At 38.8% G+C, this 26505-nt stretch overlaps 1 protein-coding gene across 1 annotated transcript in view; it reads left to right on the top strand.

The window, feature by feature from the left end:
- The window catches only part of sez6l (seizure related 6 homolog (mouse)-like), a 49758-nt gene that overhangs the window by 8503 nt on the left and 14750 nt on the right, over positions 1-26505 (top strand). The window contains exons 2-4 of the mRNA XM_065262523.1: positions 18228-18674; positions 21035-21174; positions 26182-26377. Of these exons, the coding sequence (XP_065118595.1) occupies positions 18228-18674; positions 21035-21174; positions 26182-26377 (783 nt within the window). The remainder of the gene's footprint in view (positions 1-18227; positions 18675-21034; positions 21175-26181; positions 26378-26505) is intronic.

Below are 26505 nucleotides of genomic sequence, written 5' to 3'. Positions count from 1 at the left end.
TAATTTAATGTTGTGGTGTACATCTCGACTGTGACATCACATTCGGTGTTATGTTGAGATTGGGCTGTTTTCCAGCAGTTTTTTGTGTGCACGAAGTTTACATAAAAATGAGGAAACAAACGCGTTTGAGGCTCGCGAGATGTCATTACATGTGCAGAGCTCCATTTTCATCTAAATACAGTTTTTTTTATTCTATGGCACCTTTTAAAGAAAACTGTTGTATAACCATGATAGTTATCTAAAAAACATAGTTGCTTCTTTTCTGTTACTGTGAGGCGCAAGGCAACCCGAGTGAGCTGTTAAAACCGCTGTGGTCGGATCCAGGTCTTTTCAGTCTCTGAATGAGCGATCGGTTGGAGGGTTCTTGGCAGTGCTGCTTTAGTTCGTCTCTGTAGGCAACAGTCATTAGAACACCACTCACACTTCAGACTGGCCTCGTTCATGCACCGAGCACAAGATGGAGGAGTCAAAGCTGGCGGAGGAGCTCAGGAGAGTAGGAAGAAACGCACACAGCCTGCTTTTTATTCACACCCCCTTCATCCATTCATGCACCAGAAATCCATCAAACTTTGTCACGGTTATGAAACTTGCTCACTGCCAACGCAAGACAATAACATCACTCCGATGCTGACAGACAAGCTCTTTGATTCGAGACGTTTTGAGCGAGCTGCTTCCTTTGGGTTTTGTGGAAGCATAAATAAATCAATAACTAAACCTTTTTAAGGGACGTTCGCATTAATTGTAAATAGAGAGGGCTTTTAAGATCGGTTGTCATGGCAATAGGAATATCAATACAGGAATGGTTTTGTAAAGAGAGAGTAGACCTTAATTCAATTTACTGTGGGTTTCAGTCGGCTCCCTAGGTTGTGAATCATTATTTAGTGTACACAGGTTTGGGCACCATAAGGACACCACTACACTTGAAGACTTGTTTCTTGCGACTTGACCGCTTAAAGCGCACTGTGAAATGTCACCATCAACAACAGATTGAAGCCTATCTCACTGACATTTTTAATACTTTTAAAAGTACATCATGAAAAACACTTTGATTATTCTTATGCATTCTTGTCGCATATCTGTGCAACATTTCGGCCAGATGTCACATTTAAATATTGGCTGGGTTAAAATAACCCAGAAAATATTTAGTTTGACCCAAGAATGGTTTAAAATAACCCAGTATTTTGGAGTTGAAACGACTAAGCATGCATTAAATTCAGGAACGGCACCATGGGGGGGCACTATCCCGCCCCCTAAGATCACCATTAATGTTGAATGGGATTTTAATGAAAAAATTTGCTATTTAAAAATCACTTTGCCTAGTGTATTGTAGCCTGGTTAAAACCAGACCATTCTCAGTAGTAACTGAGTTATGGTAGGGCAAAGCTTCATAGACAAATGATTTCTAAAGGGGCGTCACCAACGGACGTCTCTCAAATGCCTCTGTGTCCAAATGGATAGACATAAAACCAATCACAACGATGAAGGAGATGACGTATGCAGAGCTATATCAGACTTTTGCCGGATCCAGTCGGTAAGACAACGATAACATCTTTTTTTTAGATATGAAGGCTTTGATTGTTGTTCTTTGCTCGTGTTTTAATGAAAAGGAAAAGTTTAAATCGCTTAAAACAGACACGATAGCTGATTCGAACGAGTGATGTTCCACGGCAGCATCCATCTTTGTAATGTACAAAATCTGCTTCACCGTCGCTGTGCTGTCGTCATCGTGTAAAGCCCGCCCCAACGTTTCTGATTGGTGCCGCGATTTCTCGGCATTAGAAATGGGCTTGAATGGCCTCTTTGCCAGACTACTTGCAGGGCAAATCTAAATTTGCCGGAAGTTGTCTCGGTTTTCTCAAGCTAAGTGTATTGTCTTCCTGGAGTGAATAATAAGCTAAAATAGCAATATTTTAGTTGAGGACGGTCTGTGAGGCAAAGTCGAATTTTGATTAACTAACATTACGTAAAATATTTTGCACTATGGAAAGCAAACACGAAGGCTACGAACATTTCATAATTTTAAGGTTTTAACTAATTTCACCATGGACATTCGAAAATGGATTAAAAAGAAAGAAACTGATGATGACATGTTTGTTCTGTGGCGGCTACTATATGCGTTTTGAAATTGAGGGGTGAACTGTGGGTTGCAATTAGTAATTTCATCACTAGATGCCGCTAAAATGTACAAACCCCACATTTTATAATAAGATTAAAAATACTGTCTTTTCAAAGGTTACACCGCATGTTTGTTAAGTTGGCTTGTGTGACTTCTGTTGGTTTTTGCATTGCATTGGTTTCTCCATGGTTTTTGCATTGCATTATGGGATTTTTTAGGGGAACGGACATTTCATTGAACTGGAAGGATATTACGATTTAATCTTTGCGGGAAGCAGTTTTTTGTAACAGGACTTAAAATAATGTGTGAGAAGTGACATATTTAAACCCCATAAAACCCCAGTGATATATTTGTTCAATAGTTGAGTAGAAGAAATGAAGATCTCGAAATTAAGTGGACCTGAAATTAAGATATTCAGGGCGACCGGTAAATTCTGCCAAGAGCCTTTAACATCTCTACACTTTGTCTTTACCGCCTGTACTAATATATATTTACTGTAAAGCTGGCTTGCAACAATGCAAAATAGTGAAAAGTACTATAGAAATAAATTTGAATTTAATTAAATTGAACTGCTGTCAGTCGGCCAAGCGGAAGCGGTTATCGACCGGTGCAGATAATGTCAAAACGGCCCAGTATCACTTAATTAATTCGACTGGCTGATATACAAGTCTATCCCTAGTATGCGCAGTGAGCATACATAAAGTGAAATCTGTGCATTTTGTGTGCTAATACCCAGAGAGAGATCAATCTCTCATCATCATCTCTTATCTTTTTTATCCCTCTGTACACATTGTAAGTTAAATGAAGGCAGGAAGAGAAGATTTGAGAGGATATGGACCTTTGATGTATTGTCACCCTTTGTTCTGTGGAGAAGTGGTTAATCATATCGTGGAAATGTTATTTGTTTCACCCCAGCTTTGAGGAAAGCAATCCCGAAACAGCATGGATAAATGAGAGGTCAATAAGTTGAGGTGTTGAGATTAAAGACAGAGAAAAGAGAGAACTGCAGGCCAGCTGCTCGCGCAGACGTCTAACACCTGCGCAGATGCACGGGGACGCTTGAATGACGCGCTGGCAGAATATGCCATCTGCTGTGCAGGTGGATGTCCTGGTGGAGATCCAAAAGAGCCAAAAACTCCCTGACATCGGATCAGACGGGAACTGCTTATAAAAATGATGCTTATCGTTCAACTGACTTTTGCTTGTTTTTCCTGAAAAGTGTAAAGTGTATTTTGTCAAAATACGTGAATGTGTTTACAATATGATGCAAGGTGGTCTTTTATCCACCATAAAACACTCGTTGATTAGGTCCCAAAAGCTTTGTGTGCTGTGCCATCTGTAATAGATCAAGATTGACAGCTCTTATTTTCCGCATTGATTGACTCGTTGACAGTCAATGTGATTATGCATTCACCAGGCGTTTGTCCAAGAATCTTAATGTAATTCGTACCTGCATACAGACACCCAACAAATGATGAAGGAAATAGGAGGGTAGTTCATTGGCTCAATACTATATGAAACATTGGTTTAGTCAGAGATGATGTGCAATGTTGTCCCAGTACAATCAATGTGCGCTCCAGTTTAGCATTGAATCCAGCAACCGTACCGAATCATTGACCCGATGTCTGTTACTGTCTGTACTGCTCTCATTAGCTTCCATTGGAAAAAATCATTATTTCTGGTTCCTGGTCTCTCATTCTCTTTCCTTTGCCTGATCACCGCTACCTTTGAGGTTATGGCTTGATTATCACAGTTAATGAGATGGGTGTTTAAATTAGAGATGCAGACCGGTGATCTTAGGGAAAAATTATTGCCATCATACAGAATACAAATTTTGATTATTAATGGATTGTCATAAGTGGCACGGGTATATTTGTAGCAATAGCCAACAATACATTGCATGGGTCAAAATTACCGATTTTTCTTTTATGTTAAAAATCATTAGGTTATTAAGTAAAGGTCATGTTCCATCACAAATCGATATTTGATAAATGTCCTACCCTAAATATATAAAAAATAAATGTATCATTAGTAAGATGTATTGCTAAGGACTTCATTTGGAAAACTTTAAAGGCGGGTTTTTTTTTGTTTTTTTTACTCTCAGATTTTCAAATAGTTATGACCCTGGTCCAGAGTCACATATACTGTAGTTAGTAAAAAGTGTTTAGTCTTTTATAATATTACCAATATCAAAAATCATGTCAATAGCATTTTGTGAAAAGCACCTGCCTAGTAAAACCCTGGTTGACATTAGTTGCGAGTTAAAAAGTTATCATTGCATTGTAACGACACATTTAAAGGGGACATTTCAAAAGACTGTCAAGATGTCAAATAAATCTTTGGTGTCCCCAGAGTACGTAGGTGAAGTTCAAAATACTATACAGATAATTTATTACAGCATGTAAAATTGCCACTTATAGTTATGAGCAAAAATGTGCTATTTAAAATGCAAATGAGCTGATCTTTGTACTAAATAGCAGTGCCGTGGTTGGATAGTGCAGATTAAAGAGCAGTATTATCCCCTTCTGACATCACAAGGGGAGCCACATTTTAATGACCTATTTTTCACCTGCTTGCAGAGAATGGTTTACTGGGTTGATCTTTTTCATATTTTCTAGGTTGATAGAATCACTGGGGACGCAATTATAGCACTTAAACAATTTTCATGATATGTCCCCTTTAATATGGGCAAACAAACACCACTTACACTTTTGTGTAAGGTTGTTATGTTTAAAGGTCCCATTCTTCCTGTGTTTTTGACGCTTTGATTGTGTTTACAGTGCGCAATATAACATGTGTTCATGTTTCACGTGTAAAAAAAAAAACGCTGTATTTTTCACAAAATTTACTTATCTGTATAGGGCTGTTTTCACGGGCTGATGTCTTCCTTGTTCTACGAAGTCCCTCTTTCAGAAATACGTAACGAGTTCTGATTGGGTGGCTTGTTTAGTGTGTTGTGATTCGACAGCAGCTTAGTTTAGCAGAGCCGTTTGAGCTTAGCTGGCGACTGACGTATTTCTGTGGGCGGAGTTTAGTCAAAAACTCTTTTATTGACATCATTAATTCGGGAAGTAGAGGGCTGTAGTCCAAACCGGCCGTTCGCTGTAGGCTTTGAAAGGGGAATTTTGTTAAAGAAAATATATCGCCTGGCAGTTCACTTTGAGCTTTATTATTTTGCAGGTATTATATATGCTCTAACAGCAACATTAGACACCAACTAAAGTTTGAAAAATGGGATAAGGATAAACGTGACCATTAAGACATCCCACCTCTCCCAACGTTCCGGAAGTCTCTCGCATATTGATAGCGGCTCCCTGATGCCCGCAAATGATGTAAAATGTCCCATGTGAGGTCAAGATCATTTTTGACAAGGTCTAAGTATGAAGAGACTCAAATAATGAGTAACAAGACGAAGTTAGAAAGTTCTTATAACCAGACCAATCAGTTTTCTCTGTGGGTGGGCTTGCAATCGACCCCTTACTCTCTCTTCAGTTCAGTATACCACTGCAGTTCATTTAGACTACAGAGTTACCAAAAAACAGGAAAGTACTTTATTTGAAGTACATTAAAGTTTACCCCTGCTTAACAAAGGTAAAAAATAATGAGTTTTTAAGGTGCCATTCATTCGTATAACTGATTAAGAGATCTATCCTATTAAAATGATAATATGATGAACATAATATAATAATGTATAAATTATTGTAGTTGGGTTACTTTTGGTCGGGGGTCAGTGAGCTACCTCCCAGAAATTAGTTTTTGCAGGGTGAGATGTCTTAATGATATAATGGCTGATATATTTTCTTTATTTCAGTGTGTTTTCCATGCCTATGAAATAAGGACAACGCAACATAAGAAAGCATTATAATACAGAATATTAGTGTTTTAGTGCTGGGCAAAGATTAATCGCATACAAAATAAAAGTTAATTTCGCATAATATATGTGTGTGTGATGTGTTTTATCATTATGTATATATTTAAATACTCACACATACATATAAACATTTAAGAATTTTTATTTATATATACATTTTTAAATGTATATATAATATAAAATATATACAAATATAAATAAATAAATCTATATGTAAATGTTTTTTAAATACATACATGAATGTGTGTGTGTGTGCGTGTGTGTGTGTGTGTGTATTTATATATACATAATAATTACACACTTGTATATTATGCTTAAGGGTTTCCCACAGAAAAATGTGTTAGTTAAGGTGGTAGGGTTGGGCGGGTGGGCGCTACCAGGGGCGTGGCAATCAAAGGGGCGGGCATACGCGTCATGATTAAAATTAAAATATTTTTATTTAAAACACTCAAATAAAACTTCATTTTGAAGAAACTATGACAGAATATGAACACATACTAGATTATTAATGAATTAAATGTATTTACCTCTAACGGGAATAGCTGTGTGATGTGACACTAAAGGGTTAATAAACACAAACTAAAGCAGTTGTTGTAGAACGTCTGGCGAACGATGATAGATAGCGCAAAAATTTTAAAAACTGATTATTTCTCACTATTAATTACATTATCTTAAAGGAGTGTAACTACTGTAGCATGTAAATAATGCACATAAATAAGTGAGCAAGAGTGCTCAACAATTATATATAATCAACAGCCACATGAAACCTAGCTAGCAGGTTGCTCAAACAACAAAATCACCTGCTAACTTACATTGAATTTGCCAGAACTATAGACTAATACAATAAAAGGCTTAAAAAAAAACATAACTGTCCACTTACAGTTCTCACGGACACGTGTTTTATCAGCTGGCTATCCTCCAGACATGACGGACCACGTCTTTATCTCATTTCGTTTCGGCCATGTGGCGCGCGTGCCCGCTCGCGGTGTGAAGGGCATCCACGCTATTCTCCGAGATGCACTTGACAGCTTTTTATGCAGCGTTTTTTTTTTAGACGACCAAGTTAAGGCGGTAGGGTTCCAGGCTTAGGCGGGCCGCCCGAACTGCAAAGTGCTGCGGGAAACCCTGTGCTAAAAATCACTTTTATTTTGTATGCGATTAATCTTGATTAATCTTTGCCCAGCACTAGAGCATTGCGTTAGCAGTGCAAAGGTTTTGGGTTCAATTATATACTAAATATAGTGTATGCACTGTAGAGATGCGCGGATGGGCTATTATTTCATCCGCAATCGCATCACAAAACTCATCATCCGTCCGCCATCCATCCGCACCAATGTTTCTGACCAGTTTTCAAAACCGCACCCGCCCGCCATCCGCTGACTGGGCGATGCAAGACGCTGCTGATGACAGCCGCGAGACTAGAAAGCTCTAGAATATCAGCAGTGAACTCAGTCTCCGATCGGCGCACACGGGACAAAAATAAATAAATAAATAAGTAATGCCTAAATTAAACGCACAAATTACATAGTCTGCACTGGTGTCATCCTGATTTACCACTTTGTAAAACTTATTCCAGGCAAACCTTTTCTGACCTTCTATTTCCTTTGTTTTTAATTCTCATTTTTTGAGGCGTTGATAAGAGCTATGTCAAAATGCGTCCTCATTTCTCTGCGCTGTTAATGATAGAACGAATGGATTCTTAACATGCCGAGGCTATCCCAAACAATTAAAACCTTTATTAAATAAAAGTGTATTAGAAAACTTTTTCTTTTCACTATTATAGTATTATAAGTTATGTTTTGTGTTAATATTATTATGTTTATGTTGCGTATATTTGCAACATAAGGTTGATTATTTGATATACTGTTGAATAGTTTAATCTACATCAATGTGTCATATTTTCTAAAATAAATTAATATTTTTGATTACATATTTATTTTAATAAGTCAGAAATGTCTCCGCTGTTTTCTGCTGACAGGCGCGGTGGGGGCTACTGGGGGCGCGTGCAACAGGTGACGCAAATTATGGGTCCTCAGAAGGCTAGACCGTCTCATTTCAGTTCTCTTTGAGAACTTCTGAGGCTGCCACCCTGAAAGACAGAGTGGTCACCTTTTAAGGTTGCATGCTTAGAAGGACACAGCTAACAAGCAGTCGATCCGCCACCCGCCCGAATCTAATTAAAATATTATTTTTCGTCACGTCATCCGCCCGATCCGCGGTTTATCCGCGGAGTCCGCGGCTGTAACCGCCAACCGCGCATCTCTAATGCACTGTAAGTCGCTTTAGGTAATAACGTCTGCCAAATGCATAAATGTAAAAACCATTTGGTCTCATAAAAAAGTTTAGCTAAAGACAATAAAGAAAATGAGTGGGGCTTGTTTAATGCAGAACCGTCTGCCATGACTGCAAATAGTAATAGAGAGATTTTCTTCAGGCACACGGTTATTATTGCACAGAAAATCCTCTACCGCATCCCTGCCTGAATGCTCAGCATGACTCTGAAAGAAACTGTGTGAGGTATAAAAGGATGGTGATCGGGAATGCCGTCTGGCACAATACATACCAATTACCAACACAGTCATTTTAACGTTTATTGCTTGAGTTTCTTCGTTACGGCTATTTAACAAATTCTCAGCTTACGAGCGTGACGTTTCGAACTGTGTACTCATTATATATCATGTAGCCTTCACATAGTGCACTTTTCCACAGCGACCGACTGCAAACGGATGGGAATGTGCCTCCGGGAATTTACGGTTACAGTAATTTTCTGTTTGTCAGCTGTAAAGCGTGTTGACAATGCCACCGGCGAGGATAAAGGGTGGGCATAAAACCAGAAAAATGTTAAGATTGAAAATGTCAAGGTTAGTTATATGTTTCTGCATTCAGCCGTGGGTTCGAACATCGACAGCCGTTGAATTTCTTCCTGCATCCATACAGCCAATGGCAATGTCCTTTATCTGCTCTGCCCAGAAACACACACTCTTCCTTAGTCTCTCTCTCCAACCCCTTCTTTATCTCTCCCAATCCCTCCGTTCACAAACGCTGCGTTCTCTCTATGGTGGATCATTGACACCTTTAATGAATCATTTCACAGCCATGACACTAAATGCTGTTAATGGTGTGTCATGAAGATGAGGAGATTGTGTGTGGAGCTCAATATGGAGGAGCTTTATTAACAGTTTCATCAAGAGAAGCCACTTGTAGCGTCTTTTAGTTCTTCTAAGCCATAAATGAATGCAACCAGCTTTAAATTAAAGCACATTGACAGTTGACAAACAGTGCTAACTTTATAAATAAGGTGCATGCTCGAATGCTTTGTTTGCATAGAAGGGAAGCATGTTTGTGTGAAAAAGAAAAACAAATGCTTTTTAAACACCTGGCCCAGAGCCATATGTGAGCATTTAGCACCTGGTTAATTAGACTGTGGGTGATTTTGCAGCTTTTTGGTGGTGTAGTACAGTTCGTATATATAGTAAATACTTAATATTATAAATTTAGTGAGTTTGTTCAGCGTGTGCATGATGATCAGATGATACCGTTACTGGATGAGATATTGATTATGAATATAAAAACAATATCTTTAAATTTATTGCAAAACAACCAGATTTAAAAAATGCATACAGTCCGACAGTGTAGGAAGACTGACTTGTTTGCGATGCATTATCGGCGTGACAATTATTCTTTGTTAATCGTAAATTGTTGTAATATGCTTATGACTTGCGAGTGTAATGCTCAGTTAACTTAAATAAACCAGGCTTGATGATGTATGCAGCCTGCATATGCGACCTCTGGAGGCTAGAGCCTTCTGATTGAGAAACGGCCATTGATTTCTGTTTCTAGCAATTTCCTTGATTGGCTTATCTGTTCAGGATTATACACTCACCAGCTCACTATATCCCTAAATTTATTGTGCAGACTGCAGAAACAGAGAAAGAGAAATGGCGGTCGGGAAAAGACTCCCAAGTGATGGAAACTTTTACAATTGTAGGTAAAAGCTTTCATTTATGTCGTTGGAAATGGTGAATGAGTGAACTAGTGAGCTAATATTCAGACAGCTACAGTATAGTATGACTCAAAGTACAGTATAGGTGCATCCCAATTCAGGAGCTGCGGCCTTCCAAGGCCGTATTTGAAGGCCAGTGACGTCACCGGTTTGCGACGAAGGCTGTCCCAATTCGAAGGCTCCTTCACATGCAATCCTCCAAATGCGGCCTTTTTTCCCCTGAAACCAAGGATCCATGGATAAATTATTCACAGCCAGATTCAATGCGCGCCTGGCTCCGTATTTATTTTTAAAATTCTGATAGGACTCAGCTGTTGTGTCCCGCTGACAAGTGTAGTTGGCGGGAACAGCAAGGGACGCAACTCCCTCGTAGGCTAGACGATATCATTTCAGTCCTTCCAGAAAAACACAGTTTTTTTGTGATTGTTGCGGGCAAAAATCCTTGCGGCACGTTTTCTTAAAAAATGCAATGGAATATGCAGGATATTTATGCAATTTTATGCAATGAAATTTCGCAATGAAACTTTTCAATGTTCACGTCACATAATCACGTCACTTCGTAACGTTCCCATGGCAACAGAGAACAGGGCTGCGCTTGTTTGAAGTAAATGCAACATTTTTCAACTTTCTGCTAAGCAATGTGATTTTTGCTACAAAAATGCGGGGATTATGAAATTGCGTTGGTCGACCGCATACGTCATCAAGGTTTAATATTTCGGGTTTAATTTCAGAAAAGCAACCGTTACATTTCAAGGTAAGAAGGAAACTACATTGAATTGGGATACACCCTATGTCTTAAAGTTACAATGAAACGGAAGTAGCGATTGTCTTATTTTTCCCGTCATGACGTATTTCCAAGTGAAGCGGCTTTTTAAATAAAAAAAGTAAGACTGGACTTACATTTTCATCCATTGATTGATTGGATTGTTGGAAGCTGGGTCATATTGCTTTTTGCAAATCGCTGCAATCTTCTGCCGGCCAATCACCCAATCATCATCCCCCGTGACTGACTAGAAGTAAAGAGATATCGTTTCAAGGAGGGGAGGAGATTTGCATTTTTGTTCAAAGATTATGCAGGGCTCCAGATAAACTTTTTTCACTAGGAGCACAGTGGCCCCCAACTGAAAATTTTAGGGGCGCACACAGAAAATTTAGGGGAACACACCGTAAATCAACATGCTAACCAAATATTCACATTTCTACTAATTTCCACTGTATTACTAATAAATACTGTAATGATAGATGCAGAAAGTACAATGTGCTCTTTCAAATTCAGTGTCACATCACAAAAAAGGTCAAATTTACTGGTCGCACATGTGCGATTGGATGTAAAATTCATTGGCACACTCTCAAATTTTGGTGGCAAAATGCCACCATTTGGTGGCAGTCTGGGGCCCTGTTATGAGGGCACATGCATTTTTTTTTAAATTATGAAGCTTACAGATAAGTCATTTGTAAATAAAAACATAATATTCCGAAAAAAATAAAAGTGACACTAAAAATGTATTTGATTTATTTCTAAAAAACCTGTAGTTTGTAACTCCGGAATGCTATTAATGCGGTCTCCCAATCTCCCAGATCTTTAGCGTCATCTTAATAAAGACGGAGCTGTCTTGTGATTTGTCAAAATTAATAAGTCTTTCCAACTATATTTAGGTTGTTCAACAACATCATCTAACTTCTTTCAATGCTACAATTATGACAAGTGAATGCCTCTGTTTTGATTTTGGCATTTTCATTCAGAGCTGGGTTTGGAAATGATTCAGGCACACAAAGAGAATCTGTATGGAGACCATCAAGCGTTTGTACACAGTTGACAGGATCCTGGGGTTCTGTCTGATCCGGATTGGTTGGGATCTTCCTCTTGTCAACTGCATTTGGTGAAAAGACTTTTTGTGTGACATGATTGGCCTCTTTTACCTCTTTCTGAATGTCAAAGGACGCTGCTGAGAAGAATTATGTTCCTGGATTCAAAGAGTCGTGCATGCAGACGAAGGGCTTAGAATTGAGCTCATTACTGATACAGAAATTCATCTACAACACGAGTAAACAAGATACATTTGAGTGTATATCCATACTGTTATATTTCATAAATTTCAAATGTGTATCTCATTGCTTTTCACATGTTTGGAGTACCATGGCAGTACTTTGGTACTTATTGCAAAGACATTTACATATACCACATCCTTTGGTATATTTGGTACATTTTTTGAAGTGAAACGGCATCAACATCATGTGTGACATCCGCACAGCAGCACGAATCCCAGACCAATTTTAGACCTTTTAATTTTTTTTCGCTTGAAGAAGCTGCCATCACTTCCCCTCCTGCATTTTTTCTTAGCACTGGGCTTTTATTGAATTGCATTAGTTCTGTTTCCATCGTCACTGTCAGGAAAACTGTCTGAGTCATAATCCGACCGAATGAGCAGCGCGGGGGGAGAAGAAGCCGAGTTGAAGAAACAAGATAAAGGAAAGAGAGAAAGCAAGCAAGAGAGAGAGGTTTAAGTTGATGACATCCAGCGGAGGATTAATTTCTCAATCGGAGCTTCTGTTCAGTGGTATTGGATAGGGGCTGACTTTAGTAATTGCTGTGTGCTTGGGTCTTGTGTTATCTTGGCTGTGAATGAAAGCACAGACTCTACACTTAGAGATGTGTCGCTTGCTGTCAGTGCATGCAAGGTATTAATGCTTCTGCATGACGTGAGCGATTTCTTACTATTGGAATATTTTGATTGTCAACTCAAGTCACATTTATTTACAGCATATAGCACTTTTTCTCTTCATACTCTTGTTTTATACAAATTGGAGATGTCGACTTAGTTGTTGTCATAAAGTATTGTATTGTTGCACTATATTAGTTTTTTAAAGGGACATTCCACTTTTTTTGAAAATATGCTCATTTTCCAGCTCCCCTAGAGTTAAACATTTGATTCTTACCGTTTTGGAATCCATTCAGCTGATCTCCGGGTCGCGCGCTAGCACTTTTAGCATAGCTTAGCATAATTCATTGAATCTGATAAGACCATTAGCATCGCGCTCAAAATTAACCAAAGAGTTTCGATCTTTTTCCTATTTAAAACTTAACTCTTCTGTCGTTACATCGTGTACTAAGAGAGACAGAACATTAAAAGCTGCGATTTTCTAGGAAGACATGGCTAGGAACTCTACTCAGTTACACGCAGCTTTTCATTTTCTGTCGGTTTTAGTACACAATGTAACTACAGAGTCAAGTTTTAAATAGGAAAAATATCCAAACTCTTTGATTATTTTTAGCGCGATGCTAATAGTCTAATCAGATGCAATTGATTGTGCTAAGCTATGCTAAAATTGCTAGCACCAGACCAGGAGATGAGTGGATTGGATTCCAAAACGGTAAAAATCACATGTTCAACTCTAGGGGAGCTTGAAAATGAGCATATTTTCAAAAATAGTGGAATGTCCCTTTAAAGAAAAGTAAACATGCTTCCAACATGAGAAAATTAGCAATTAGCCAACAGGCTAATATCCCAAACAGATGTTATGTACGCGCTATTCTTATCTCATATGTCTCTTCTAATTTTAACAGTCCGCGTTTTCTGTTTTGTGGAAATTTGTAAAATTATGTATTTTCTGTGTTTTGATGGCTTAATGACCAGCATCCCGGGACAAAACAGTAGGTTTAAGGGTGCACTCACACTAGGGGCGCACTAACACTACCCAAACCGCGTTTGACCCCCAAAGCCTGGTCTGTTTGACTGGTGTGATCACGCTGTACCGCTCCTGGGTGCGGTTTGGTTGATCACACCCTGGACGGCTTGCAGAGGTGGCCTCGACTGCGGTTCACTTGGGCTCAGGCGCAAAACACGCAGTGTGATCGAAAATCGCACAAGAGTGTTGTTCAAATGGAGAGACGTCAATTGCGCAACCAGTCACCTTCATCTGCCTTCGTAAAAACCTTCTGATGCTACAGCAAGGTAACGTAAATGTCCGAGCTGTACAAGGGAAAGATCAACTAAGCAATATGATAGGCATGTGAGAGGGCTGTGTGTCATAATGCACCAAATGACTCAGACTTAACCTTACGATGGGTTCCAGGGTTGAGGGTGCTTTACTTCTGTTTTGTTTAAAACAATCGCATCCTAATTACAAAAGCGCGCCCAGACTTGGATCGCTCAAAGTACAATGTAGCATACGATCTAGACGTCCATCCCTCACAGCCTCCGTTTGAAATCAACATTGCGGCGGACTGAATTAGCCACATAGCCATCCCTCACCTCTGTCCTGTAGCAGTTTTGCAGAATCCCTCCTCCACCTAATCGCCCCAATCATCGGGGTACTCTTGTTCGGGATAAAATTTTGAACTCTAAGCCTAGCCCCTCTTTTTTGCTTTATTGTTATATCTAATTACATGTTAATGTGAACTCATTACATCTCTCTTTCTAATGAGTTGGTGCAAATTATAACTGGTGAAATAGTCGTTTAAAACAATAGGTTTAAAAAACGATGTCCCCCAGAATAATCTCTTTCTGACTAGAGTCTTACATGTGGATAATAGTTTATATCCTAACTAGCTACAAGCTCTCAGCATTTCATGGCACTGGAGTTCAAAGTCAGATGATGTTGGTTTAGTTTGACCCACTTGCTATAAATATAAGCCGACCAGTGTAGAACAGCAATTGAACAGAGTAGAAAAGATCCAGAGAACAATTGGGTACAATTGCTACTCTTTGTCACTACAGATTAAATGACTAGAGAAGGACATTGTCCAATAACAGACAATGACTATGGAAAACTTTTGTGTTAAATTGAACCCCTGCATGTTTTGCTCATGTCCCACTATCGAGTACCTGTGTACAAATTATTTTACAAAACGCACATCCTACTTCTGAGCCAAGAAGGAGATGTCCAGGGATCTCATTTATAAAGCGTGCGTACGCACAAAACGGGGCTCGAAACGTGCGTACGGCAGTTCCCACGCAAAGGTTGTGATCTACAAAAAAACAAACTTGATGAGAGAATGGGCTTGCAGGGTGGGAGCTAAGGATCCTACGCACAGTTTTATAAATGCGTGTTTGCATGTATGGAATAGAAGTGGATCGTACATGGATCGATTCACTTTCACTAGAGGACATACAGTAGTGGTCCCTCAGCGGTTCACGTCAGGGACTTTTCTCTTGCCCTCACATTCATTACATGTTTTATTGCTCACACAACATCCCTAGACAGCGCTCCATCACTCTCTCAGGGTAATAGGCCTTTCTTCACCAGTCTAATTTAATTGATCAGCTACTTACTTTTTCACCTTGAAAAACAGCCGTGATCGTGACAGAGCCTCCACAAAACACAGGTTATGTATAGTATATTGTTTTTTATGGAAAGGTTGTTAATTGTTCAGTACATTAAAGGGGACATTTATTTTTCCATGTTTAAGTGCTATAATTGGGTCCCCAGTGCTTCTATCAACCTAGAAAATGTGGAAAAGATCATCCCCGAAACTTCGTTTTGGTAAACCATTCTCTGCAGGCATGTGAAAAAATATGTTAGTGAAACTTGGCTCCCCTTGTGATGTCAGAAGGGGATCTTATTATAATAATACCACCCCTTAATCTGCACTATCCAACCACGGCACTGACATTCAGTGCAGAGATCAGCGAGAAAGTCTCTGGTGGTCTGAACGAGGCTTTAAGATGTAGCTTGCTGGGCGCACGCTTTGGATGTGCGCACACTCAAAACTACTCACAAGTACTTGAGTAGCGCTTTGAGATCTTCTTTGCTTGAATATTTCAGTTGGCAAGGCCTAAAATACATACAAATGATACAATTTTGTGACGGTGCCGTACTGTCCAGACAGGTATGACACTTCAGTCAACTAGCTTGAGTACTGTTCACGCTTACAACGGGCCATCGGGCTATACTTCTTGTCAAGCCCTGCCTCTGAAATGAAGCAAGCACATTACTAATCGATTCAGGGATTTGTTTTGTTAAATTGAAAAAACTATTAAAATGATAGAATCAATGCATTATTGGCATAATCATTTGAGTTAAAAGTAGTGCTGTAAAAAGATTAATCGCGATTAATCGCATACAAAATCAAATATTTTACATTATATATAAAAAAAATATGTATGCATAAATATAAAAAATTCTGACATTTATACATGTATGTGTGTATTTATATATACATAATAATTTAACACACAATACACAAATATATTATGCAAACACACACTTTTTATATATGTGATTAATCATGATTAATCTTTTGACAGCCCTAGTTAAATGTTATTTGAATTTCCCAAGTTTTATATGTCCCATAACAGCATACAGCCCAGATGTCATGGACTTCAAAAGTTTTTACAAAACCAGATTCACATTTTACGTAAGTTCCAGAAAGCATCTTGTGTGTTATAATTGTGTGTTTTATGCGGACATATGATCTTCTCTTAGTAATAAACATGGTCCAACATTTGTTTAGTGACTAAAGTGCTATTTGTATTAAAACTTTATAAAATCCCAAAAACATTTGGGAAAAATCTTTAGGAAAAATGTTTATGTTCAGGTTAAAATGAGGACCCATACCGTACCGTCTTACAAAGGCATAACTGTGACAAACTGATGTCAAATTGTATGAATGGAGGAAAGCAGTCGGCTCATTGATACATCATCTGCAGAAAATGAAAGGCTGTAGCACTTGAGTGAAAGAAGGAGTTAGGTTGTGCTGCGGGCTGGAGGTGCTGCTGAACATATGAATGCACGTGGGAGAGACCGTGTCATCCTTTCTGTGTTATTACTCCGACACGCTTCATTTGCGTTCTGGTCCGTCCTCCCAGTGAAGTACTGTGGGCAAACCTGAATCAGCAATAGAGAGAGAGAGAGAGCTTATAATAGCCCACAGTCCTGGCCTTGCTCCATTCGACTAAACAGACCAAGAAATGTGCTGTAAAACTCAATTTCCATTGAACTTTCACCTCCAGCTCTTCTATACTGTCCTCTCATCAGTGATTCAGCTGACATCCTACTGACCTGAGGACAGCCACACCAGCTGGTTTAACTTTGCTTTACCATAAACAGAAATCATGCAGTCATATTGCTCAGGTTGCTCTTTAGTCTTCAGGAAATTCATGATCATCTTTTACAGGGTTGATATCTTTAATATCTACTAAGATAATGTCAAAGATTGAAACATCAAACTTTGGTGATAAGACTCGTCCCCAGTTCGAGCTCCGGCTAGGTCAGGTGGCCTTTCTGTGTGGGATTTGCATGTTCTCCCTGTGTCAGCGTGGGCTTGCTATGGGTTAAAGGTTTTCCCAGGTCTAAAGAAATGTACCCAACCCACTTTTTACTGACGTGCAAAAATCACGACTGGGCCCGAATGTAAATGGCACAGACGAATGTGCAGTCTGCAGCCCCGCACCGCACCATGGTGGCCTCGCATCCAATTCGGCCCGCTGCTCCATTTATTTTTATTTGTTATCTGATGACGACACCAAGGTATCTGCTAAAATGTGCATTCAAAATTGATTGACAGGTCTGGCTCAACGAAATTCAACCTACCTCCAGCCACACGATGTCGCAAGCACTCTTGACAAACAGAGGAGGGGTTGGAAAAGGACTTGATGTACACACGTGAGATAGTTTGGGTCTTCATGGGTCCGTTTGGCAAAAAACATGTGTCCAAGACCTTAACCCACTCGGGTCGGACCTTGGGTTTTCGGATCTAAGTGTATCTGTGAAGACCTCTTCTCCGGGTACTTCGGTTTCCTCCCACAGACCAAAAACATGCAAGTTAGGTGAATTGAAGATACCGAATTGCCCCTCCCTCAACCCGTGTATGAATTAACTTGTGTTGATCAACTTGTGTATGGATCAGTTTTTGCCATGAATATAGCTATTGATGCTGAAATGGCGTAAGATTATGAGACTTTAACTTATTTCACAAACACGGTCACAAATGTACAGTATAAGTTACCCTTAATATGAAACATGAGGTAATCCCCATAACGGATAGGAATAATGCATTAAACCATACAGGATGCTGAAGAGGTGCTGTTCATTTTCCAGGTAAAAGCCATAAAATAAGCCTATTCCTAGGGACCAGTAAGCAACCACCTAGCAATCGATTCAAACTCCTTAGCAACCACATAGCAACATACTGAAAACCACTTCAGACACCCTGGCAAACATCACTCACATTTGTTCACTTAGGTTTCTTCACATTTTTCATCTTTTAATCCCCATAACTCTTTTTCTATCCCCAGATGAGACCAGATCGACCCCACCACCCAGTCTTTCTCCAGCGATGCAGGTGCCAGCCCCAAAAGAAAACCCCAGAGGAGTCACTTCCATAGGGCATGACTTCTTCGAATCAGTCCTGTCTCACAAGGACCAGCTGCTGACTCAGAAGGGTGTTGCTCTTCCTAGTGGTTTACCCCCTAATCTTGTGCCCATGTTGGAGAAAGGGTTGGAAGCCGGGGCAGAGGCTCTTTCTCCAGATCAGCCCCTCCTGAGGAAAGTGCTGCCTGCACACAGTGGCACTGTACTTCCGGCGTACGATCTACCAACTGAACCGCCAGAAGCCGTTGCGACACCAAACTGGGACAACGATGCCCCAACCGTACGTCTAGATGATGACCCCGAGCTGTCAGTCACGACTGCTGTCCCGACCGCTGTAAATACTGAGCCAACATCTGGCATTAACACCCCAGGTAGGATTTTCAGATTGACCCTAACGTTAGCTATGACTGAGTCGGCATGAAACCGATATTGTGATGGAGTTTTCTTATATATTGTGACGTTTATTTGCGTTAAACTATGTTTTAAATGTGATAAAATTAGGCCGGGACTTTTTTTTATCCTTCGGGGATTGATCGTTTCTTTGGACGTTAGAAGTCTGGCCATTGGACAGTCAATACAGCCCCGCCCTCAGGCCAAGACATACATCATAAATGGATAAAAAAAAAATATGGAATGGAGTAGCTAATGTTTTTAATTAAAAATTATGATGGCACATGAATAAAAAATTCAAAAGATTCAAAAGATGCAATAAATGCCACCTCCGTCAAGAAACCAATGCAGTCTGGATGTATTATATGTTAAAGGATTACTCCGCTTTTATAAAAAATAAAGTCCAGATAATTTACTCAACCCCATGTCATCCAAGATATTTATGTCTTTCTTTTTATCAGTCAAAAAGAAAATACGTTTTTTTTTTTTTTTTTTTTTTTGTGAAAAACATTGCAGTATTTTTCACCATATAGTGGACTTTAGTGGATCTCAACAGTTTACAGTTTCAGTGCAGCTTCAAATGACTCTAAACCATCCTAACTGAGGCATAAGGGTCTTATCTGGCGAAACGATCATCATTTTTGCCAACAAACAAAAAAAAGGTGAAAAGACGTGATTGCGTAATAAGTAAGATCACGCTGGTGCGTCACACAGCTAGTGCAAGTCAAGAAGTTGTGGTTTAAAAGTAAAAAAAGGTTTTTAAAAGTTTTTTCACCATTTTGCTAGATAAGACCTTTATGCCTCGGTTGGGATCGTTTAGAAAGTAAATTATCAGATTTTTTTATGAAAGTGAAATATTCCTTTGAGTCATCATAAAAATCTGACTTTTTCTATGTTTAAGTGCTATAATTGGGTCCCCAGTGCTTCTACCAACTTCAAAAATGTGAAAGGGATTAACCCAGTAACTTAGTTTTGGTAAACCATTCTCTACAAGCATGTGAAAAAATAGGTCGTTAAAATTTGGCTCCTCTTGTGATGTCAGAAGGGTATAATACTGCCCCTTAAAGGGATAGTTTGGCCAAAAATGATATTAAACCCATGATTTACTCACCCCCAAGCTGTCTGAGTTGCATATGTCCATCGTTTTTCAGACAAACACATTTTCGGATATTTTATAAAATGTTTTAGATCTTTCAGTACTTAAATGTGAAGATATGTGGTCCACGACCTTCAAGTCCAAAAAAAAGTGCGTTCATCCTTCACAAATTAAATCCAAACGGCTCCAGGATGATAAACAAAGGTCTTCTGAGGGTAATCCGTGCGGTGTTGTTGTAGAAATATCCATATTTAAAACTTTATTAACGAAAATAACTACCTTCCGGTAGCGCCGCCATCTTAGTCGCGTCCGCATTCAGGATGAGTGCTTACGCAGCCTACGGAGGCTACTCTGCTGCTGCTACGTCACTAAGAAAAGTGCGTTCACTACGCTAATACTCTCTCCTGAATACAGAGGGGTCTAAGATGGCAGCGCTACCGGAAGGTAGTTATTTACGTTAATAAAGTTTTAAATATGGATATTTCTACAACAACACCGCACGGATTACCCTCAGAAGACCTTTGTTTATCATCCTGGAGCCGTTTGGATTTAATTTGTGAAGGATGGACGCACTTTTTTTGGACTTGAAGGTGGTGGACCCCGTAACATTACATTTAATCAACTGAAAGATCTAAAACTTTTTCTAAAATATCCGAAAATGTGTTTGTCTGAAAAACGATGGACATATGCAACTCGGACAGCTTGGGGGTGAGTAAATAATGGGTTTAATATCATTTTTGGCCGAACTATCCCTTTAATCTGTACTATCCAACCACTGCACTGCAGAGATCAGCTCATTTGCATTTAACAGGACACACCCAAAAATGGCCCATTTTTGCTCACATCTTCAAAGTGATAATTTTAATATAATATTATAAATTATTTATATGGTATTTTGCTCTAGAACTTCACATACATACGAAGAATGGTCGTGATTTTGATTTCATGTTGATTTTACCTTTATCAGATTTATGTTAAATCACTTCTCATTTGCATAAAATCGAGGCCAAATGTATTGCAACACCAACAGTCTCTTCTTTTTATAATACGAAGTATACGTAGGTAATGTGATGTAGGCTTTAATTCAGTTTCCTTCAATGCCTTACTGTTGTCAGGCTTTACTTTTCTAATCTTATTTCTGAAATGTTTTCCCGACCCATCATGTGTCTTCCTTTCATTTGACATTATTTCTTGAGATGCGCAGTTCTGAGACTTTAATGTCGACTGTCTGACATTTTCCTCCAGCTGTAACCAACTGCAGGGTCAATTTCTCCGACCCGGAGGGCTACATTGATTCTTCAGATGACCCTCCGCTTCCAGAAGCATCATTCCTGCAGTGCACCTACACAGTGACTGTGTACACGGGCTACGGCGTGGAGCTGCAGGTGCGGCCTATTTTCAGATCATTTGATACTGTTGCTTTTGTTAATTACTGCTACCCCACAAAACATAAGCGACTGTGCTAGGTCTTGGGATAAAATGGGCACCTGTTAATGCATGAATCTCTTTAACAGCTATGTTAACACACTGCGTAATCTGACAAATAACCAGATGCAGTACACCGAACACAGCCCGCGGCCCACAGGGAGTTATCTGGAAATGCAATCTGCTGCCTAACAAGCTTTTTCTGCAATGCAATTTCATTTCTCCTGCGCCTTGCACATTTTACCAACACTCTCGGATATAGGTGACTGCGCCTAACAACCCTGGGCCCGGTCGAATACGTCCTCTAGTGGCAGATTGTGTATTTTCATGCATCTAATAATTACCAGAGTTAAATACTTCGGGCAGGCTGCAGCATTCTCCCTGAGATCCGCAGGCAGATGTTAATGAGAAAACTGGAGCTCTGTGGTGCCGTGCTGCTGCAGTGGCTGCAAACAGCCTCACATAATCCCGTGTCCACGTTCAGTCTCCCGCTGCAGATGATTTGCCGCCGCAATATAATCTCTAATTACCACTGTAATCTGAGGCAAAGGCCTGATGCCAGAGAGCGTGTGTTAAAAAAATCCTTCTTGTGGGATTAAAACACTTCGAATTAATTTGGTATGCATACTGTACTCATGCTTTCTTTATGAGACTTGATGAGATACGGATAATCTGTGCTGCTTGTGCTTTATGCTTTAAAGAAAACAACATACCATAGTAAACAACACACACTACACTATTATACTATGGTGTACCATACTAAACTACATACACTGAACTGTACTGTGCTATGCAGCACTATACCATACTACACCAAACAGGACAATGGTACACTATTCTATACTACATACTATAGCAAACTACACTACTACACCATACCGTACTACACTACATACACTGTACTATACTGTGCTATGCTGCACTATACCATACTACACCAAACAGGACAATGCTATACTATACTATGCTACATACTACAGCAAACTACACTACTACATCATAACGTACTACACTACATAAACTGACTGTACTGTGCTATACTACACTATACCATACTACACCAAACAGGACAATACTACACTATACTATACTACATACTATAGCAAACTACACTACTACACCATACCGTACTACACTACATACACTGTACTATACTGTGCTATGCTGCAATATACCATACTACACCAAACAGGACAATGCTATACTATACTATGCTACATACTACAGCAAACTACACTACTACATCATAAATACTACACTACATACACTGACTGTACTGTGCTATACTACACTATACCATACTACACCAAACAGGACAATACTACACTATACTATACTACATACTATAGCAAACTACACTACTACACCATACCGTACTACACTACATACACTGTACTATACTGTGCTATATTGCACTATACCATACTACACCAAACAGGACAATACTACACTATACTATACTACATACTATTGCAAACTACACCACTACACCATACCGTACTACACTACATACACTGAACTATATTGTGCTATGCTGCACTATACCATACTACACCAAACAGGACAATACTACACTATACTATACTACATACTATAGCAAACTACACTACTACATCATAACGTACTACACTACATACACTGTACTATACTGTGCTATGCTGCACTATACCATACTACACCAAACAGGACAATAGTACACTATTCTATACTACATACTATAGCAAACTACACTACTACACCATACCGTACTACACTACATACACTGTACTATACTGTGCTATACCATACTACACCAAACAGGACAATGCTATACTATACTATGCTACATACTACAGCAAACTACACTACTACATCATAACGTACTACACTACATACACTGACTGTACTGTGCTATACTACACTATACCATACTACACCAAACAGGACAATACTACACTATACTATACTACATACTATAGCAAACTGCACTACCACACCATACCGTACTACACTATATACACTGTACTATACTGTGCTATGCTGCACTATACCATACTACATCAAACAGGACAATACTATACTATACTACATACTACAGCAAACTACACTACTACATCATAACGTACTACACTACATACACTGACTGTACTGTGCTATACTTCACTATACCATACTACACCAAACAGGACAATACTACACTATACTACACTACATACTATAGCAAACTACACTACTACACCATACCGTACTACACTACATACACTGTACTATACTGTGCTATGCTGCACTATACCATACTACACCAAACAGGACAATACTACACTATTCTATACTACATACTATAGCAAACTACACTACTACATACTGTACTACACTACATACACAGAACTGTACTGTGGTATACTACACTATACCATACTACACCAAACAGGGCAATACTACACTATACTTTACTATACTACATACTATAGCAAACTACACTACTACATCATACCATACTACACTACATACACTGAACTGTGCTGTGGTGTACTACATTATGCCATACTACAACAAACAGGACAATACTACACTATACTATACTACATATCATAGTAAACTACACACAATACAATACTATATATGGTATACCACACTACACTACAAACACTGAACTGTACTATATTGTGCTATACTGCACTATACCATACTACACCAAACAGGACAATCCTCACTACACTATACTACATACTATAGCAAACTACACTACATACACTGTACTATACTGTGCTATGCTGCACTATACCATCTACACCAAACATGACAATACCACACTATACTATACTACATACCAAAGCAAACTACATACACTACACTACTATAATACGATATACTACACTACATTATACCTTACTACACCACATACACGGAACTGTATTTTACTGTGCTATACTACACTATACCATACTACACTATAATATACTACATACCATAGCAAACTACACACACTATACTATGGTATACTACACCAAACCTTACTACACTATATACACTGAACTGTATTGTGGTATACTGCACTATACCATACTACACCAAACAGGACAATACTACACTATATTATACTATACTACATACCATAGCAAACAACACACACTACACAACTATACTATAGTATACCACACCATTCCATACTACACTACATACACTAAACTGTACTGTCGTATACTGCACTTTACCATCTATACCAAACAGTACAATACTACACTATACTATACTACATACCATAGCAAACTACACACACTATACTGGTATACTATGGTATACCATACTACACTACAAACACTGAACTGTACTGTATTGTGCTATACTGCACTATACATTACTACACCAAACAGGACAATACTACACTACACTATACTACATCCTATAGCAAACTACACTACTACACCATACCGTACTACACTACATACACTGTACTATACTGTGCTATGCTGCACTATACCATCTACACCAAACATGACAATACCACACTATACTATACTACATACCAAAGCAAACTACATACACTACACTATTATAATACGATATACTACACTACATTATACCTTACTACACCACATACACGGAACTGTATTTTACTGTGCTATACTACACTATACCATACTACACTATAATATACTACATACCATAGCAAACTACACACACTATACTATGGTATACTACACCAAACCTTACTACACTATATACACTGAACTGTATTGTGGTATAATGCACTATACCATACTACACCAAACAGTACAATACTACACTATACTATACTACATACCATAGCAAACTACACACACTATACTATGGTATACTACACCAAACCTTACTACACTATATACACTGAACTGTATTGTGGTATAATGCACTATACCATACTACACCAAACAGTACAATACTACACTATACTATACTACATACCATAGCAAACTACACAAACAACACTACTATACTATAGTATACCACACCATACCATACTACACTACATACACTAAACTGTACTGTCGTATACTGCACTTTACCATCTACACCAAACAGTACAATACTACACTATACTATACTACATACCATAGCAAACTACACACACTATACTGGTATACTATGGTATACCATACTACACTACAAACACTGAACTGTACTGTATACTGCACTATACATTACTACACCAAACAGGACAATACTACACTATACTATACTACATCCTATAGCAAACTACACTACTACATCATACTGTACTACACTACATACACTGAACTGAATTGTGGTATACTACACTATACCATACTACACCAAACATGACAATACTACACTATACTTTAATGCATACCATAGCAAACTACACACACTATAGTATTATACTATGGTTTACCACACCATACCATACTACACTACAAACACTGAACTGTACTATACTGTGCTATACTACACTATACTATACTACACACCATAGCAAACTACACAAACAACACTACTATACTATGGTTTACCACACCATACCATACTACACTACATACACTGAACTGTACTATAACTGGACAATCCTACACTATACTACACTACATACCGTAGCAAACTACATACACTATATGTAGTATACTATTCAGAACTATACTACAAAACCGTTCTATATAAAACTGTACTAGACTTTATTACAATAAAACTGTACTATACATTATATAGTACACTACACCACAATACACACTAAACTATACTATTTTTGGTATACTGTACCATTGCATATTACACTGTACCAAACTATGCTATACTACACTACACAATATATCATTCAATGCTACACTACACTGTACCATACTATACTATACTACACTAAACTGTAGTGTACTGCACTATGCTGTTTTCACTATACTACACCATACTACACAACACACACTACACTGTACTACTATGCTATACTTCACTACACAGTACCATACCAATGCAATCTTGGCATTTTATTGTTGTAGGTCAAGAGTGTGAACCTGTCAGAGGGCGAGCAGCTGTCAATCAGAGGGGTTGATACAAGCGGAGCCCTGCTCATACTAGCCAATCAGACACTTCTGGTGGAAGGTCAGGTGATCCGTAGTCCAACCAATACAATCTCTGTGTTTTACCGGTCTTCTCCAGAGGGGGCCGTCGGCATGTTCCAGTTACATTACCAAAGTGAGTCCTTTTTTGAAAAATAGATACTTATGGAGCATACTTATATACCGTATGTATATACAGATGCTTATTTTCATCTTAATGCAGATTACAGCAATTTACAGTCAAATTATCATCCTGGGTTAAAC

The sequence above is a fragment of the Paramisgurnus dabryanus genome, chromosome 10 (genome assembly GCF_030506205.2).
Source record: "Paramisgurnus dabryanus chromosome 10, PD_genome_1.1, whole genome shotgun sequence".
Lineage (NCBI taxonomy): Eukaryota > Metazoa > Chordata > Actinopteri > Cypriniformes > Cobitidae > Paramisgurnus > Paramisgurnus dabryanus.
This window is presented reverse-complemented; position numbering and strand designations above follow the sequence as displayed.